Raw genomic sequence first — 17,030 nt, 5'->3', positions numbered from 1 at the left:
CGCATAGAGATTCTAGCCGCTTACTACTTCCTACTACAGACTACGAGAGCACGCAGCGATCGTCGCTCGTCCCCTTCCTCATCGTACCGTCATTGCGAGTGGACGCTTCGGTAAGTGCAAAACCTGCAACCGGATTCCTAAGTCAATGACAGAACTTCACACTGAAGATATTCAGTATTTTCCGAAGTGACTGCAGTGTTTCCTACCTTTTCTGAAGTTATTCAGTACTTTGTGAAGTGACTCTTAACATTTCTGAATTAACTGACGTGATTTCAGACTATTCTGAATCGATTCAGTTCGTTCAGAAGTGAAATTACAAACTTTTCTGAAGTGATTTAGTACTTTTCTGAAGTGAGTAACTACTTTTCAAAGTGATTCCGAACTATTCTAAACTGATTCAGTACTTCAAATTATACGATTTTGATTATTTTTTCCCTGAACATGTTTGTCAGGCGCGCTAGCCATTTCAAATTTAACCTATTTTTAAATTTTTCCCTGAACTTGCCTACCAGAAGCGGTAGCCAATTAAACTAAAAATAAATGTGTTTAATTGGTCCCTGATTGTGTATATCTGGGGCGCTAACCACCTAAAATTTTAAGATTTTTTATCAATTTTAACCCGAAAAGGTTTACCAGGGGCACAATTTATTTCAAGTTTATTTTTTTCCCTGTATATGTTTACCAGGGGTGCTCGTATTTTACATTTTTTTTCCCTTATCATGTTTGCCAGGAGTGTAAGACATTATAAATTTTAAATTTTTCTTTATCTTGTCTACCAGGGACACTTCAAATTCAACGATTTTAATCATTTAAAAAAAAATGCTTAATAGGGGCGCAACTTATTTAAAATAAAACCTCATTACATTTTGTTCAGAACGTGTTTATTATGGGCGCAGCCATTTCAAATTGAACATTGTTCTCAATTTGTCCCTGAATGTGTATGTCAGGGGCACAAGCCTTTTAAAATTTTACGATTTGATAATTTTTCCCTGAACTTGCCATTTTAAATTTATCGATTTTTCAATGAACATATATATCAGAGACGCTAGATATTGGATTGGATTGCTGAACTTTACCTGTTGTAAACTTTTGTCGGTTTGGAGCTAAGCAGTCGTCGACTACCCTCGACTACCCACAACCACAAGTGCTGTCGTGGGTATTTTGGAGAATTTATTGAAATCAGACTTAAGTCAATGAGAAAAGAGCAGTTCCACGCAGTGCGCGTGGAACTGCTCTTCTCTCATTGACTTAAGTCTGATTTCAATAAATTCTCCAAAATACCCACGACCCGGATTTTCCTCAATAAACAACAGATTATCATCACTTGTGTTGAAAAAATGTGTTTATCCCTCACACAGCCATCATCAATCCCATTTCCAACGCGAACAAAGCACTTTCTGACGAGGATTACGTGATAGATGAGCAGACATACTGCACAAGTCTCCTCCTTCCATGGCACCACGTTCACCACCTTAATGATACTGCCGTTTGCATTCACACCCACTCAACCAGCCTCCATTCCAAACATTGATTACAATTAACACTCCACCACCATTCGGCATGAGCGGCGGACGAAGCAGCGGCCGCGAGGCAAACATTAATCAGCATAATTTGTCGTCGTTTTGCTCGGTTCTCAAATGTCTTCGCGTGACGTGTCGTGACAGGGCAGACAGAAGCAGCAATAGCTGGAACCCGGTGGCGGCAGCAATGACGCAGCTTGCACATAGTCGTGCCTTTTGATAAAAATGTGTGATTAATTATCGTGATTTTTTTTTGCTTTTGATTGTTGTGTTGTTTGAATTAGAATGAGAGGAAATTATGGGGAAGGTCACAGAGATATTAATTACTACATGCGGCATGATTGAGCACTTGAAAATTAACGCCCGGCATCGAAACTCGTCAGTTCAACAAGCTGGAAACATGTGTTTTTCACTGAACTCGAGTTCCAATAAATTCAATTTTGAGCAAACAATGGCAATTGATTTTCGCAGATTTTTTTTGCTCCGTTCGGGTTTGTTGGTTTGTACATACCCGAGTAAAAACAAATATTTTGATTTCAATATTAACCTCCCGTTATTTGTATTTTGAATAAATTAACTTACTGTTGATACCCTACCAAAAAAAATGCTACCGTATGCATCAATTGTTTTACCCGACTAACATGAACTAACCCGCACAGCTGCCTTGAGTCTGTCTGTCCCTCAGCAACCAACCGCCCAGCAAAGCTAACCTCAAGCAATTGGTCTTCCCTACTTTCCCTACTTCACAGTGCGGCGATCGTCGATCAGCAAAATCACCAGCAGCAGCAGCACCACCACCACCACCGTTGAGATCGAGGAATGCGAATCCTTTTCGCTGGGCAGCTTACGAGCATCACTGGCAGCAGCAGCAGCTGCCAAGAGGCAACGATCATCGGAGAAATCGTCGTCCACTTCCTTGTCGACGCTTTCACCACCGTCACCGGCAGCGGAGTCCCTCGCGGAGGAGAAGCTGAACGGTAGCCGTGAGCCAACAATCATCAGAGCTAGGGAACAGTCGTTGGAAAAGGTTGGCGATTCGGTAGAATTGGGTTCCACGAAAACCGATGGAGAACGAGTAGTTAGAGATGTTCCGCATTGCGAACCTTCCGCGGTTGCAGAGAAGCTTAGCAACGAGATTGATAGGGACGAGCGTCAAAACAGAGACCAGGAACAGTCATCAAAGGAGGTCATGATGGTTTCCACAAATGGAGAAGTAAATGGTATTGAAAGCGTTAGTGAAATTCAGGGAATTCCCGTTAATGCACTGGTTGCAGAGTCTAACGGTAAAGAGGAGCTGAGCAACGAGTTTGAAACGTGCAAAGGCCAAGATCAGTTGTCTTCGGCGAGTTGTAAAGATGATCAGGTGGATTTGGGCTCCAAGCAGGTCAATGGAGAAGTCTTGATGTATAGCGCCGTTTGTAAAATTGGTGATGTTCTGGAAATTCCAGCCAACACCTGCGCGGATGCTACGAATTGTATACCTCTACCGGCGAGAGAGTTCAATGAAAAAGAGAAGCTATGCAATAAGAATGAGTTAGTCGAGTTACAGGAAGCCTTGTCGGTTGTCACACCTGATGCAGTGAATTGGATTTCCAATACCCTTGACGAAGAAAAGGAAGTAGAAAATGTTGTTAATGAAATTAGCGATGAGTGCGCCGATATAATCCAGGATCGGTTTACCACAGACTGCGTTGATATTCAAAGCTATGAAAAGCTAGAGCTCGCACCGAACGAACCGGTGCGTAGAGTTGAGCTTCCAACCAGAGACCGAGAACGATCACCGATGAAAACCACAGTTAACTCAACAGTCTTGAGTTCGCAGCAACTCGAAAATGAAGTAGCCAAAACCGATGCTACCAGTGTGGCCAGTGTCCGAAAAATCCCTTCCAAAGACTGCACAGCTATTCAGGAGAGTGAAGAATTGAAAGTTACCGAGACCGATGCGTCCCCTCGCGTATCACCTTCGTTCGGTTCGTACCAACATCCCCAGAACATCAACGGATTCAACGAATCCGCCCCGTCCAGCCTGGCTTGGTCCTATCTGCCGCACCTAGCAACATCCCATTCGACCTCTTCCCTGGCATCGCTTCGAGCCCGTCCCACTCCCGACAATTCCTCGGATTCTACCAGCCCACAGCCACAATCGGCGGTGCAACGCCGGCAGCTGAAATCCTACGCCCGACGCCATCATCGTTCCAGCTTCCAACTGTTTCCCTGAATCGTCAGCGGGTCATTAACTTCCCAGCTCAACTACGATCCGAATCAAATATATATGTATGTTATGGTAAAACCCATTGTAGTGCGCGTATAAAATATTCACATCACATCCCCCGAGAGAAAAAAAAAACACCCACGCCGTGTGCTATCCATATCCGTGACTGTGTGGATCGCACACATTTCCCAAAACTACGACTGTTTTCCACCTGCACGTGTGACATCGCGCAGTGCCCCCGTTGTTATTGTCATTATCGTCGTAATCATCACCATCATCATCACCATCATCATCATCATCATCATCGTCCCGGCGAGGCTCTTTGATTTGATTGAAGTCGGATGCGAGCGTGATCTGCTCATAGCTGCGAAAATTGCAGCAATTAAGGCGAGTGAGCAGCCATCTCAGTACCACCCGAAAACCGTGGCGTGGCTGGGTGACGTTTATGCGTTTCAGTCGGGTCGGGGTGGCCGGGGATGCGCATGGTGGTGTGGAACGTGATGGAAAACATTTTCCGAGTCGAAGTTGCACTGCAGCGCTGTAGAATGCGGTGGGGAGGGGTAGTTGGATGATCGGTGGATGGAGAGGTTGTTTACTCTATCGACAATGCCGGGACGGTTCGGTCGGTCGTTTGCTCTGTGATGGAATTTGTTGATTTGCGGGACGTTGTTGATGGTGGGAACGTGATGCATTTTTCCCGTTCGACGAGAGCTTCGAGTGTGCCGATGCATTCCTAGTGTTTTCGGGGTAAAAAAAAGTACTTGTCTCTTGGCTCCGAGCGAGTAGTTGAGTGCGAAATTATTCCAACTATGAGCGTGATGAAGCAGCTTGAGGAATGTGAATGCTACACTGGGATGGGATCTAGGATCACTTTGCGACGCTTGCAGATAAAATCGAATGGGGTCAAATGAATTCAAGGGAAAATGGATTTATGTACTTTGCCGTCAGTTGAAAATGTCAAAGAAGTCTGGATTTCTCAGAATAGATTGAATTAATTTATTAACTGGAAAGACTTCGACCAATATCGTTGTCGAAGGAAATATTGCTAAGGTTCACTTCGTATGACCTTGTAATCTTACTTTTTTCCTAATGAAAATAAGATTTGGTGGAATTGTACATGTTATTTCGTGATTCAAAATATCGAATTTTTTCCACCCCACTCAATCGATTCCCAATCAGGTCCTGATTACTCCATCATAATTTGAGCTCATTTGGATGCGAGCTCGTACTGCAGAGGCCCGTTGAAGTCTAAATGGCAAATGCTAAGGGAACTTTTTGTTAACTTTTTGTAATCATTGTGCTAGCCCTTCGCCATATTGGTGTGAAATTGTTGCTGTTAATATTTTGCTCGAGACCACATTTTAATCTAACGTCAAGAATTTCAACATAGAATTCGTAGTATTTTGATATGTCAGTCCCCCATTTTGTTTATGCCCCGTACATATTCCAGGAAATTTTGGAAATGAGTATCTAGAGTGAGACATGCGAAATTGAGAATGAATTTAAAGCAGACATGTGACGAATTTTTGGAATAGAAATAACTTACAGTTTAGGCTCGATCTTATGTATAATCAAAATCAAAATTGTTATTTTTAAAGCATAAAACAGCCGCTGGTGGAGTGATAAGCGTGATTACCTCTCACCCCAGCAGGCCTGGGTTCAATCCCAGTCGGCGCCGCCGGGATGTTCTGAGGCATAACATCTCTGATCACGCCTTCCTTCGGAAAGGAAGTAAAGCCGTTGGTCCCCGGTTCATGAGTTGATGGGTCGATAGGTAGGGTCCAGGTGTGGGAGCTGCCTTCCTGGCACGTCGGTAGCATTGGTGCTCAGCACGGAAAACAAGATCGACGGAAAAAACAAACCAAAGGAAAAAAAAAGCATAAAACTGGGGCTGGTCCATCTCCGATTCGTGGGTGTTTCCAACAATTTTTACCATGCTTTTATAGTCAGGTATTCTGGAGATATCTTGCTATCCAACAATCCAAATCACATCTCTGAAATTTTCTCATGTGATACCAGCTAACTCAGAAATTATGCCAAAGACTTTCAAGTGATTGAGGATATTGCTGAGGATCGCTGAATATTTTTCAAGACTTCAGGATGATCAGGTATTATTCTGAAGATTTTCATCTGTCCAACAATTCAATTCACGTCTCTCACGATTTCCTCACTTGCTTAGAAATTATCCCAAATACTTTCAGGTAATCAAATACATTGATGAAGACCGCTGGAAATCTTCATGATGGTGAGGTATTATTCTGAAGATCGTCAACTATCCATGTTTTCAATTACCGCCTCTGAGATATCCTTTCGCCATTTTAGGTGGTTCAGAAAATATTCTGAATATTCTGCCTATTATTCTGAAGATCTCTAATTGTTTAATACAACAAATCATGTCTCCAAGATATTTCCGCAAGAAAGTAGGTTGTTCTGGGATTGTTCAAAAAACCTTCAGATGATCAAAGACCTGCATCATGTTCTCTGTTCTCTGTATATTTTGTCATGAATTTAGGTCGATCAGGTTTTACTCTGGAGGTCTCCATCCATCCAGTAATTCAAATCTCAGATATTTTTCAGAGAGCAGGTTGAACAGTAATCATTCAAATGTCCTTTGGTTGGTCAAACTTGCATAATGTCCGCTGGATAGTATTGCAATTCTTCTGATTGATTAATGATTATATTGTCATGTCTCTTAGATATTCTTGCAAAAAAGGCAGGTTGATCAAGAATTATTCCAAAAACGTTTATTTGATCAATGATGGTCATCAAGTCATTCGAAGCTAGTACTACTTATCAGGTATTACTTTGTAGATAAACAACTAATATTTAGTTCAATTCATGTTTCTAAGATATTTCTTTCAGAAAAGAGGTAGATCCGGAATTATTCCCAAAACCTTGAATTGATCAACTGTAAAAATTCTTCTGAATATTTTGTCAAGACATCAGGTTGATTATAAATGATTTCAAAGAACTTCAGTTAATCATTGCTCTCCAAAAAGTTCTTAGGATATTTTGTCAAGACTTCTCGTTGATCTGATATTGTTTTGGAGATCTTTAATTGTTAAAAAAATTAATTCATATTTCTTAGGTATTTTCTCAAGATAGAAGGATGATTAGGAAATATTTCAAAATCTATAAAGGATCAAAGTTCTTCATATTGTTTTCTGGATCATTTTTCAAGACTTCAGATTGATATTGAATTATTCTGAAGATCTCAAAATGTTCAATAGAATAATAATGATAATGAATAATGATATCTGTGAGATATTTTTGGAAAATAGCAGGATAGCAGAAATCCAAAAACGTTAAATTGTTCAATGACCAGCGTATAATATGTTGATAGATCTTTAATTGGTCAATAATTCAAACCATGTTTCTCAGACAACTTCTCAGGATTACAAGGACATCAGCAATTTTTTCACAGACCTTTATTTTTTTTTTAGCTAGTTCGTTTATTTACTAGGCTCAGTTGTGTGTGACACTTTGCGGAGCCAAAATCAGTAATGTTTGATTTATATTTTAAATAGCAGTATTTCGAGGTTAGAATTGGGTACCAATTACTCGTGGCGGGCTCGAGGTTAATGGGTAACAATTTCGATTGGAAGGTTCTAGGTAGGAAATTGGTTTCTGAAGCCTCCTTCAGATACTACTCTCGAACGGTTGACCAAATCCTGGCTTGGCAGGGCCAATTAGCACAGGAACAGGAGGATAATTAGACTGGGACACAATGGCGGGAAATTGCTTGGAAAGGAGCGGATAGTCACATCAGACAAACAAAAGAATTCGTATATCGCTTGCATGTAGGGAAGATCACGTGTTCCCAATACATCTCTTACTTCACGGAAGGGTTGTCTACCTCGGGCCATTAGGGTATCCAATAGTCGTGATCCTGTATAAAGTCCTTTGGATATTTTGTGAAGACTATTGGTTGATCAGGAATTGTTCTGAAGATCTCAAACTGTCCAGCATTTCAAATCATGTTCCTAACATCAGGATCAGGTTGATCAGAATTATTTTCTTTTATAAAGTCTTTTAGATATTATGGCAGACAAGACTCTATATTTAGTGTCTATCACAGGGCCAAAAAAGGTTGACCTGCAAGGAGGTATCGAATTCTCCACGGAGAAAACTGAGTTGGTCGTTTTTTTCTAGGAAGCATAGCCCAGCTTCAACTTCTGGGTAAACCGATCACTCATTCCATGCCTTTTAAATATCTCGGGGTCTGGTTCGATTCCAAATGCACCTGGAGATCCCACATTGATTATCTGAGACGAAAATGCCAACTAAGAATCAATTTCCTTTGATCAATTACCGGAACGTGGTGGGGAGCCCATCCACAAGATCTTCTGACGTTGTACCGGACAACGATTTTATCGGTTCTAGAATATGGTAGTTTTTGTTTCCAGTCGGCAGCTAAAACGCACATCATCAAGCTGGAACGGATCCAGTATCGTTGTCTTCGTATCGCGTTAGGATGCATGCACTCGACTCATACTATGAGTCTCGAAGTGCTGGCGAGCATATTGCCACTATCCGTCCGTTTTTCAGAGTTATCTCTGAGGCTCCTCACCCGTTGCGAAGTAATGAACCCACTGGTGATCGAAAACTTTGAGAAGCTTCTGGAGCTAAATCCTCAAACATGTTTTATGACTTTGTACTACCTATACACATCCTAACACAGGATGTCAGCCCTTCAAGAAATATTCCCAATCGTGTAGTCTTCTCCGATTTCGACAATTCAGTGAATTTTGATTTATCTATGACGCAAGAAATCCGCGGAATTCCAGAGCATCATCGTCCTATGATTGCTCCGTCATTATACTCTGCAAAGTTTGGCCATGTTGATTCTGCAAGAACGTTTTTCACAGATGGATCTCTAATAGAGGAGTCCGCTGGTTTTGGTGTATTTAATGATTTTCATAGCGCCTCTCGAAAACTTGAAGCTCCTTGTTCTGTATATGTGGCTTAACTGGCAGCAATTCACTACACTTTGGAAACTATTGCTTCACTTCTTCCAGACCACTACTTTATTTTTACGGATAGTCTCAGTTCTGTCGAGGCTATCCGTTCCATTAGGCCGGTAAGGCACTTCTCGTATTTTCTCTTGAAAATACGAGAACTGCTTAATGCTTTATCCGTGCGCTCTTTCATCATCACCTTCGCGTGGGTCCCTTCGCATTGCTCAATTTTGGGCAATGAGAAGGCGGATTTACTTGCGAAGGTGGGCGCTATGGAAGGCGACATTTATGATCGACAGATCGCCTATAGTGAATTTTTCTCTATTTATCGTCAGCAGTCGCTCGTTAGCTGGCAACATCAATGGAGTGAAGGGAGCTTGGGACGATGGCTACATTCAATTATCCCTAAGGTGTCGAAGTTTGCATGGTTCAAAGGGTTGGACTTGGGACGAGACTTCATACGCGTGATGTCTCGTCTCATGTCCAATCACTATTGTCTAAACGCTCACTTGTTCCGTGTGGGGTTGGGAGACAGCAATCTCTGTGAATGTGGACAAGGTTACCAGGACGCTGATCACATCCTTTGGTCTTGTGCGGAGTATCGTGGAGTCAGATCACATTTTTATGATTCCCTTCGGGCTCGAGGTAGACAACCTAATGTTCGAGTTCGGGATATTTTGGCTAGACGCGATCTGGAGTTTATGAAACTCATATATGTTTACTTTAAGGATATTAACCTTAGATTGTAAGTTTGATTAACCTTGTGTTTAGTTTGTATTTTGTACGTGTGGGGTATTTTTTCCAATGTTTGTTTTCAAGATGAATAGAAATAATTTCATGCTTTAGGATTAATCAACTAGTTGTATCGTTAACCACATATCAAACCTCCTTCTTCCCTTTTTCCATCCAAAAAATTGTAAATCTCCACTAACCTCGAGACAACCGCGAGTACTCGGTCCAGTTCCTTTAACTTTAAATTTAAGACAGCAATAATGTATAACGCAAAGGATAACTCGGCTCTGTAAAGTTTATTCGATTGAGCCTGTACAAATAAAGTAATTATAAAAAAGACTATATTGATAAGACAATATTCTGAAGAACTCTTTTGTCCAAAAGCTCAGATCATGATTCAAAATAATCACAAAAGATCTAAGATTTATCAAGAATTATTTCAGAGACCTTTAATTGATCAAACATTTTCGTAAATCCCTTTGGATAGTTACAGAATTCAGATTGATAAGATATTATTCTGAATATCTACATCTATGCAGTAACTCAAATCATGTATTTCAGATATTACTATAAAGGGCGAACACGAAATTATTGCGACACCGAAAATGTCATGCCAATTTTCTTATAATGTTTAGAATCAAACCAAAATTTTAGGGTAGTTATATACATATATTTACCTCAAAAATCAAAAGAAAAGTTAATCTATGGAGCCTTGAGTGTAAAATTGAACGCATTTTCGCTTGATGCCCTCCATCAAAGTCTTTACAGTGTCATCCGGTACCAGTTTCTCAGTTTTTTTCTCCATTTTCTTAACATGTCCTTCTCGTCTTTGACTGTCTTCTTGCTCTTCCGAAGTTCCCGCTTCATTATTGCCCAGTACTGCTCCACCGGGCGCAGCTCCGGACAGTTTGGCGGATTCATGTCCTTTGGAACAAAATGGACAGAATTGGCCTCATACCACTCCAGGACACTTTTAGAATAGTGGCATGATGCCAAATCTGGCCAAAATAGCGGAGCTTCGTCGTGCTGCTGCAAGAACGGCAAAAGGCGCTTCTCGAGGCACTCAGATTTATAGATCTCGCCATTTACTGTGCCCCTTGTCACGAAAGGCTCACTCCTCAGTCCGCCAGAGCAGATGGCCTGCCAAATGAGATATTTGGAGGCGAACTTCGACATTTTCTTCTTCTTAAATTTGTCGTCCACATCGAACTTGCTCTTGCCGGTGAAAAACTCCAACCCCGGAATTTGCTTAAAATCGGCTTTTATATACGTTTCGTCGTCCATCACACAGCAGCCATATTTTGTCAGCATCTTCTCGTAGAGCTTCCGTGCCCGAGTTTTAGCCGTCGATTGTTGCCGCTCATCGCGGTTTGGGAAGTTCTGTACCTTGTTTGTATGTAGTCCAGCTCTCTTCTTTGCATTCTGGACGTAGCTCTGCGACATGCCGATCTTTTTAGCCAAATCACGGCTTGAGACGTTGGGATTTGCTTTAATCATCCGCTTCACCTTTCCCTCCGTCTTTTTGTTCTCCGGTCCCGGTTTTCTTCCAGATCCTTTGCCGTGGTCCAACGTCAACCGCTCCTGGAACCGCTTCAACACTCTGGAGACGGTTGAATGGTGAATGTTCAACATTTTTCCCAACTGCCGGTGCGACAGGTCAGGAAATTCCAGGTGTTTGGAAAGAATTTGTTCTCTCAACTCGCGTTGGTTCACCTCCATTTTCGTTGAATCGAAAAACACGACTTCGAGTTTGACAGCATGTACACAATACACATTAATGAGAAAGTGTGCAAAATTTGGTTGATTTTTACCCAATGGTAAAAAAGTTATGCCCTGTTGAATGTGTCGCAATAATTTCGTGTTCGCCCTTTATGTCAAGATAGTGGGTTGATCAGGAGTTATTCCAAACGCCTTCAGTTGATGAAATATCTCATTAATGTAGCAAGGTCTAAATCGATCACGTTTCATTTACTGTTACTGTTACATTAGTTACATTAGTTGTTCGATTTACGGTAGAGTGCAAGCGTTAAGATTTTGTTTGTGTCTAAGCATGATTCATTTGGGGGGAAATGTCGCAATCTGGATTGAGAATGTAGGTTTGGCACTTGTTGTTTATTAATTTATTTGATAAGGCTCAATCGAATTAACTTTACAAAACCGAGGATTCCTGTTCACTATACAATACATCTTAAAACTATAGTCAAAAGGTACAACACAATAATCGCAATATCCGATAAGCCTCCTCCTTCAGAACGGGAGCCGCTTCAAGTGATTTTATTGTATGGCAGTATCGCCAACGGGGGGCAGAGTGCTTCCATTGCAGCAATGGACTCAAAACGTGGTCAGCACTCACACACTCATCACGAAACAGTTGCTTTCCAAACTCGACGACACATCGACCGAAAGAACTGCTGATGAAGAACAATTAGAAGGACCACATAATGGTTGCTGCCGAGTATTTTTTTCCTTGATTTGTTTTCCGTCGATCTTGTTTTCCGTGCTGAGCACCAATGTTACCGACGCCAGGAAGGCAGCTCTCACACCTGGACCGTACCTATCGACCCATCAACTCATGAACCGGGGACCAACGGCTTTACTTCCCATCGTGATCAGAGATGTTATGCCTCAGAACATCCCGGCGGCGCCGACTGGGATTGAACCCAGGCCTGCTGGGGTGAGAGGTTATCACGCTTAACACTGCACCACCGGCGCCGTTTAACCGAGAGAGGTTTGGCACTTGAGATATTGATGTGCTGTCGTGTGCGTACACGCATCCTCCCTAACACGATCATAAGGGCCGTATTGGTCAACCGATGGTTGTCACGACAGGATGTGTTTGTTTATTTATGAACAGCAGCTCACTTAGGTGTTCGTGAAATATTAAGGCGAGAGTCTGTGGTAAGATACGTAGCCTAAGAGCATTTGTGCCTAAGTTGGACCTTTTGTACTTTAGATTTTGTGTACCTTAGACCTTTTGTCATTCGATAATTTGTTCATTTGACATTTTTAGTTCGTCCCTCTTTGAATCGCCCTCGTCGGTGGCTGCACTGATCGTGTGTTCCTCACGTTTCTATTTTTTTCTGACGTCGGGGTTTCTCCGCCGGACCGGGCACTGTCTCCTACGGTTAAGCTCTACCTTGTTCGCGCACCCAGTCCTCACCACAGCCCCTATCTAATCCTCACCTTACATTAAGTTTTTAAAATGTTGTCTATCTCATTCGTTGGGTAAACAGAGTCAGTTATACGCCACGTTCATGTCGAATTGAAACCTATTTTTCAGGCAGGATCTAGCCTGACCATCTGCTGTATAACGTGATGAACTAGCCTACGGGTAAAAATCACGGTTTACGAACATCTTTGAATCGTTCAACCTTTTGTCTATTCGAGCTTTTGCCTATTCGATTTTTTGTTCCCCTTCTCATGATTTGACATTTGTCCATTCGACATTTGTCCATTCGACCTATTGTGTCTTCTGACCTTTTGTCATTCTACGTTGTTTTTCTACCTTGTCTATCGACCTTGTCTATCGACCTTGTCTTTCGACCTTTTGTCATACAATCGAACTTTTGTCCATTCGACCTTTTGTATCTCGAAGTTCAATTCGACTTTTTGTCCTTCGACCTTTTGCCATAGAGCGTATTGTGCTATACCTAATACATGACCGGTCACAACTTCAAACAAAACATCAGCACATCGTCAGCGTAAACAAATATGTAAATGCACCAGGTAGCCGGTCAAATACCCCGTTCATTGCCACCAGAAACAACGTGACTGCAATAAGGGAGCCTTGTGGGACTCCGGTCTCCTCGCTGAAACTTTTCGACCGCGTGTTCCCCACCAATACACGGAATGACCGGTCGGTCAAGAAGTTTACATCAAATGCCCTTTCAAGCCCCAGTTTTTAAGTTTGTCCAGGACGGCTGGCGTCCACGTTCGGAACATCTTGAGTTGACAGTTCACCATCCGTTCGAATACCTTGGCCATGCAGGAGAGCGATCGGCCGGAACTTAGATGTGTCCCTGTCTTTTTCGTTTGCCTTCGGGATGGGCCCGACGAGACTCTCCTTCCGCTGCGTCGGGTAGGTATCCGAGACCCAGAGTGGGTTGAGCATCTCAAGCATGCAACACTTACCCTCAAGAGGCAGCTTTTTTAAAAGTGGATACCTGAGATCGTTAAAAAGTTACAGCTGTTTATGTGCGATGCAATAAATTCGGGATTGTCCCTTATATCATCTTTAAACCATGTTGAATGATCGGCATCATTTCCTGTCACCCCGACTGGCGGTACTTTGGGACAGGGTTGACATGGTCAATCCTTCGCACAAGTCGTCATTCCGTCAACAATCCTGTACTCGCTTGTCAAAATAGTTTTGTGCGCTTTTGTTACAATCGTTACATATTTTTTAAACCTTTTTAATGATCCTATTGACCTGGGCATTTAGGTAAAAATTTGAAAAAAAAAACAAATTAGAATAACAATTTTCGCTGAAAATTACCAAGTTCAACGTAGTCGCAACGTTAATAGTAAAGTGTATCAACAACAGTATATAAGGGCTTACAAAACCTTGAAATAGTCATAAATAAACTGTTACGTTGCCTTTAAAATATACAAAAACGTACTGCAAAATTTTTTAGAGAGGTAGCTGAATAAAATATGATACCAGTACCTAGAAAAATATATTTTCCTTGGTTTAAATTTTTAACCTGTAAAGAAGAGCATGACGCAAAACATTATTACAAAGATTCCTACAGAGTTCAGAAATTGGAAGAAAGCGACCGAGTTGCTAGGCAAACACAATCGCAGTGATACCCATGTTGGTAGTATGGAAGCGTGGAAGAATTCCAAAAACAGGAAGGGTATCGACGAAGAACTGGACCCCCAAAAAACTGCTATGATTGCTGCTAGTGAGGCAAAACGGCTACAAAATCACTATATTATGGAACGTTTCATCGATATTGTGTGCATACTTTGCACAGGTGGCCGACCACTTCGTGAACATTCGGAAGGAGCGGAAAGTGTGCCACCCAGTTGGTGGCTAGCTACGATCCTGTGCTGGATAACACATGGCGGAAGGTGCCGAAAATTGCCAGTACACAAGTAACCGTATTCAAAATGACATGAATACATCGTTGCACAATGTAATGTTGCGGAACATTGCGAAAACCTTGCGAGGAAAACCAGTGGCAATCATTGCAGATGAGACGAGCGATTGTGGCCACCACGAGCAGTTGGTGATTGTCATTAGGTATATTGATAATGATAGGATCAAATTGCCAATGCCATTGGCTGCCTGAAAGCAGTTTGCATTGAAGAAGATGAACCACCACCGGAGCAAAAAATAAATAAAATTAGCTAAATTGGACCGTAGGGAAACAGTGGTGGGTGGACAGCATCATCCACCACGCACTTTGGAGTACTCCCCATCCCCAGATTAAATGCACCATAGAAAAAAAATTGCCCCGCCTTAACAAGATTCCTGTGCACACTAGTGAACTTGCACCAGTTGTTCTCTATATCAGTGTAAACAAATCACTGTCAAAGATTTTATATTCCCAACACTAGAGGTGTGCTAGCGGCGCGCCAGGGGCGTACCAATTTACTTTTAGTCAGCCTTTAAAACCTAAAATGGCACCTGGGCGATCTCCTATGGGTCTTTCGCCGTGACTCTTTGAACGAAGCCCTTAACTATATAATCATTTCTCGTATCTTCGCGTACAATCTTGGATCCTTCAATAACTGGTACTGTTAGGGAATCCCACCTTGTCGTGCTTCTATTGTAGACTTGTTTTGTATTTCACAGAATCAGGCGACTGATTTTTCCTGTTGCCTTCGCGGCATTGAAAGGCGTTTCCAGCTTGGTGTTATGCAGATCATCACTGCCATGAGATGACAATGTAACGTAAATCCATGTTGTAATTTGTTCACAAAACAGGTATTTTTGATTAATATAGCTCTACCTTTCAAAACAAGCTTTTTAAATGTCTGTATCTGCGTTCGATGGACATGGACGATAATAATGAATGCAATTAGCTTTGCAATAAGGCTAGAATGATATCATTGCTGAGATCTAGGGACCACATCTAGACAAACTTTGAACTATCAACCTTGATGCTTAAAATAGCTTTTAATTTTTCAGTACTTATGGTAGACGTCGCTTATGTGTAGAAACAGTGAAAATTGTTCACTGATGCTCCAAAAATGTCGGCATTCATCAAAATCAAACTTTGTACATGTGTTTTTGTTTGTCGTTATGGATGCAGAACTTAAATATAGTGAAAACTGAAAATTGAGCGCGGTCGCGTTTACGTCAATTTGTCATCTGACGACAGATCATATCTCGTTACAGGGTGTACCTTCAAATGCGGACATTTGACCTGCACTTCAATTAAATCGGAAGGTTTGATGTGAGTCCTAGCTGTAAGGTGGGGCAAAAGTTCAACCAAGGTAAAAAAAAAATCTCAAAACTTCCATACACGCAAAACAAATTTATCTTACGTCCAATGTAAGGATGGATTGATTGCAGCCTCTGCAGATGTTGTGATTTTTTACTACCATGGAATTTAACTCAAAACTACTCAGTATTAATCTCTCCTTGGCGCTGTCGCAAATATTAAATTCTTATTAAGAATCCTTTGGAATCGATTTAATATCAGATACAGATTCCTTTCAAAACAATCCTTTTGAAATTAATGTCAGAATTACTCAGAAGTATTTGTCAGCATCGAGCAGAATTTTTTTTTGACGTAAGACTACGTCTGTGATTTCTATATGGGGGTACACTTTGTGAAAACCGAAAATGGAACATGTAACGAAATTGTGAAAGATTTAGAACGTTAATATCTCAGCTGCCTCTGGACCAATGTTAATAATTTTAATACCAATCGTACAGAAATATTTCTACGCATCTTTCACAATGCTTTTGACTGTTGATTTTAAACAAAAAAGCATTGAAAAAGTGCGAAATGTTAAGCATTGTCCAAAAGCGTCGAAATAACTAACAAATCCACCAATTACGTACATGCATATGCTGCTTCCCCAACACAGTCATCAGAGAGTCGTTAGTAGACGAAACAAGTCGAAGTGGCATTCGCCTCCGATCTTCGGGCGTATGTGAATAGGGAGGATGCAATTGCGAAACATTTTGTACACTCATCGCCATATTTAGAACAACACGCCCCCAACGATCACACAAAATGCTTTCCAGAGTTGAAATCTTGTAACCAAATTTGGAAGCAGGGGTGCAAGTGATTTTGATCGATTCTCTTCATCGACTTTCTGTTTCGTTAATAACTCGACGGCAAACAGATTCATTGATACGTTTGTTGTTTTGGATGATGGAATTTAATTTAGTCATCGTCATAGCAATGAAAACTAGCATCGCACCGCTTTTGGTTCGCCTGTTTGGCTGTTCGCCGAAAACAGTGTTAAGCGTCTTTTTGCTAAAGGCTATGATTTTCCAACTTGTTGAGAAAAGGAGTTTAACGAGAAAAACTAAAAAAGAGAGGAGCTTTAGCTGGGTGAACACTGATATTCTGCGACCTTGTAACCTGTCGCAGACATCAGTTCAACCCCTGTCGATCAGCAGACGGATCATTGAACCGAATAATA

General features: G+C 41.5%; 1 protein-coding gene across 4 annotated transcripts in view; it reads left to right on the top strand.

Moving 5' to 3' along the window:
• Window positions 1-17,030, top strand: part of LOC135700872 (uncharacterized) — a 194,584-nt gene that overhangs the window by 85,502 nt on the left and 92,052 nt on the right. The window contains exon 2 of one of the 4 annotated variants that reach the window (XR_010517609.1): window positions 2,270-2,354. The exons of 2 other annotated variants lie outside the window; for them this stretch is intronic. Coding sequence is in view for 1 of the 2 variants with exons in the window: in XM_065221533.1 (XP_065077605.1) it covers window positions 2,270-3,738 (1,469 nt within the window). In the remaining variant the exon portion in view is untranslated. Of the gene's footprint in view, window positions 1-2,269; window positions 3,814-17,030 lie in introns of those variants that run through there. One more of the 4 variants, XM_065221533.1, reaches the window with a different exon arrangement.

The sequence above is a fragment of the Ochlerotatus camptorhynchus genome, unplaced genomic scaffold, assembly GCF_037179485.1.
Source record: "Ochlerotatus camptorhynchus isolate MF236.1 unplaced genomic scaffold, CSIRO-AGI_Acam_v1.1 ptg000013l, whole genome shotgun sequence".
NCBI lineage: Eukaryota > Metazoa > Arthropoda > Insecta > Diptera > Culicidae > Ochlerotatus > Ochlerotatus camptorhynchus.
This window is presented reverse-complemented; position numbering and strand designations above follow the sequence as displayed.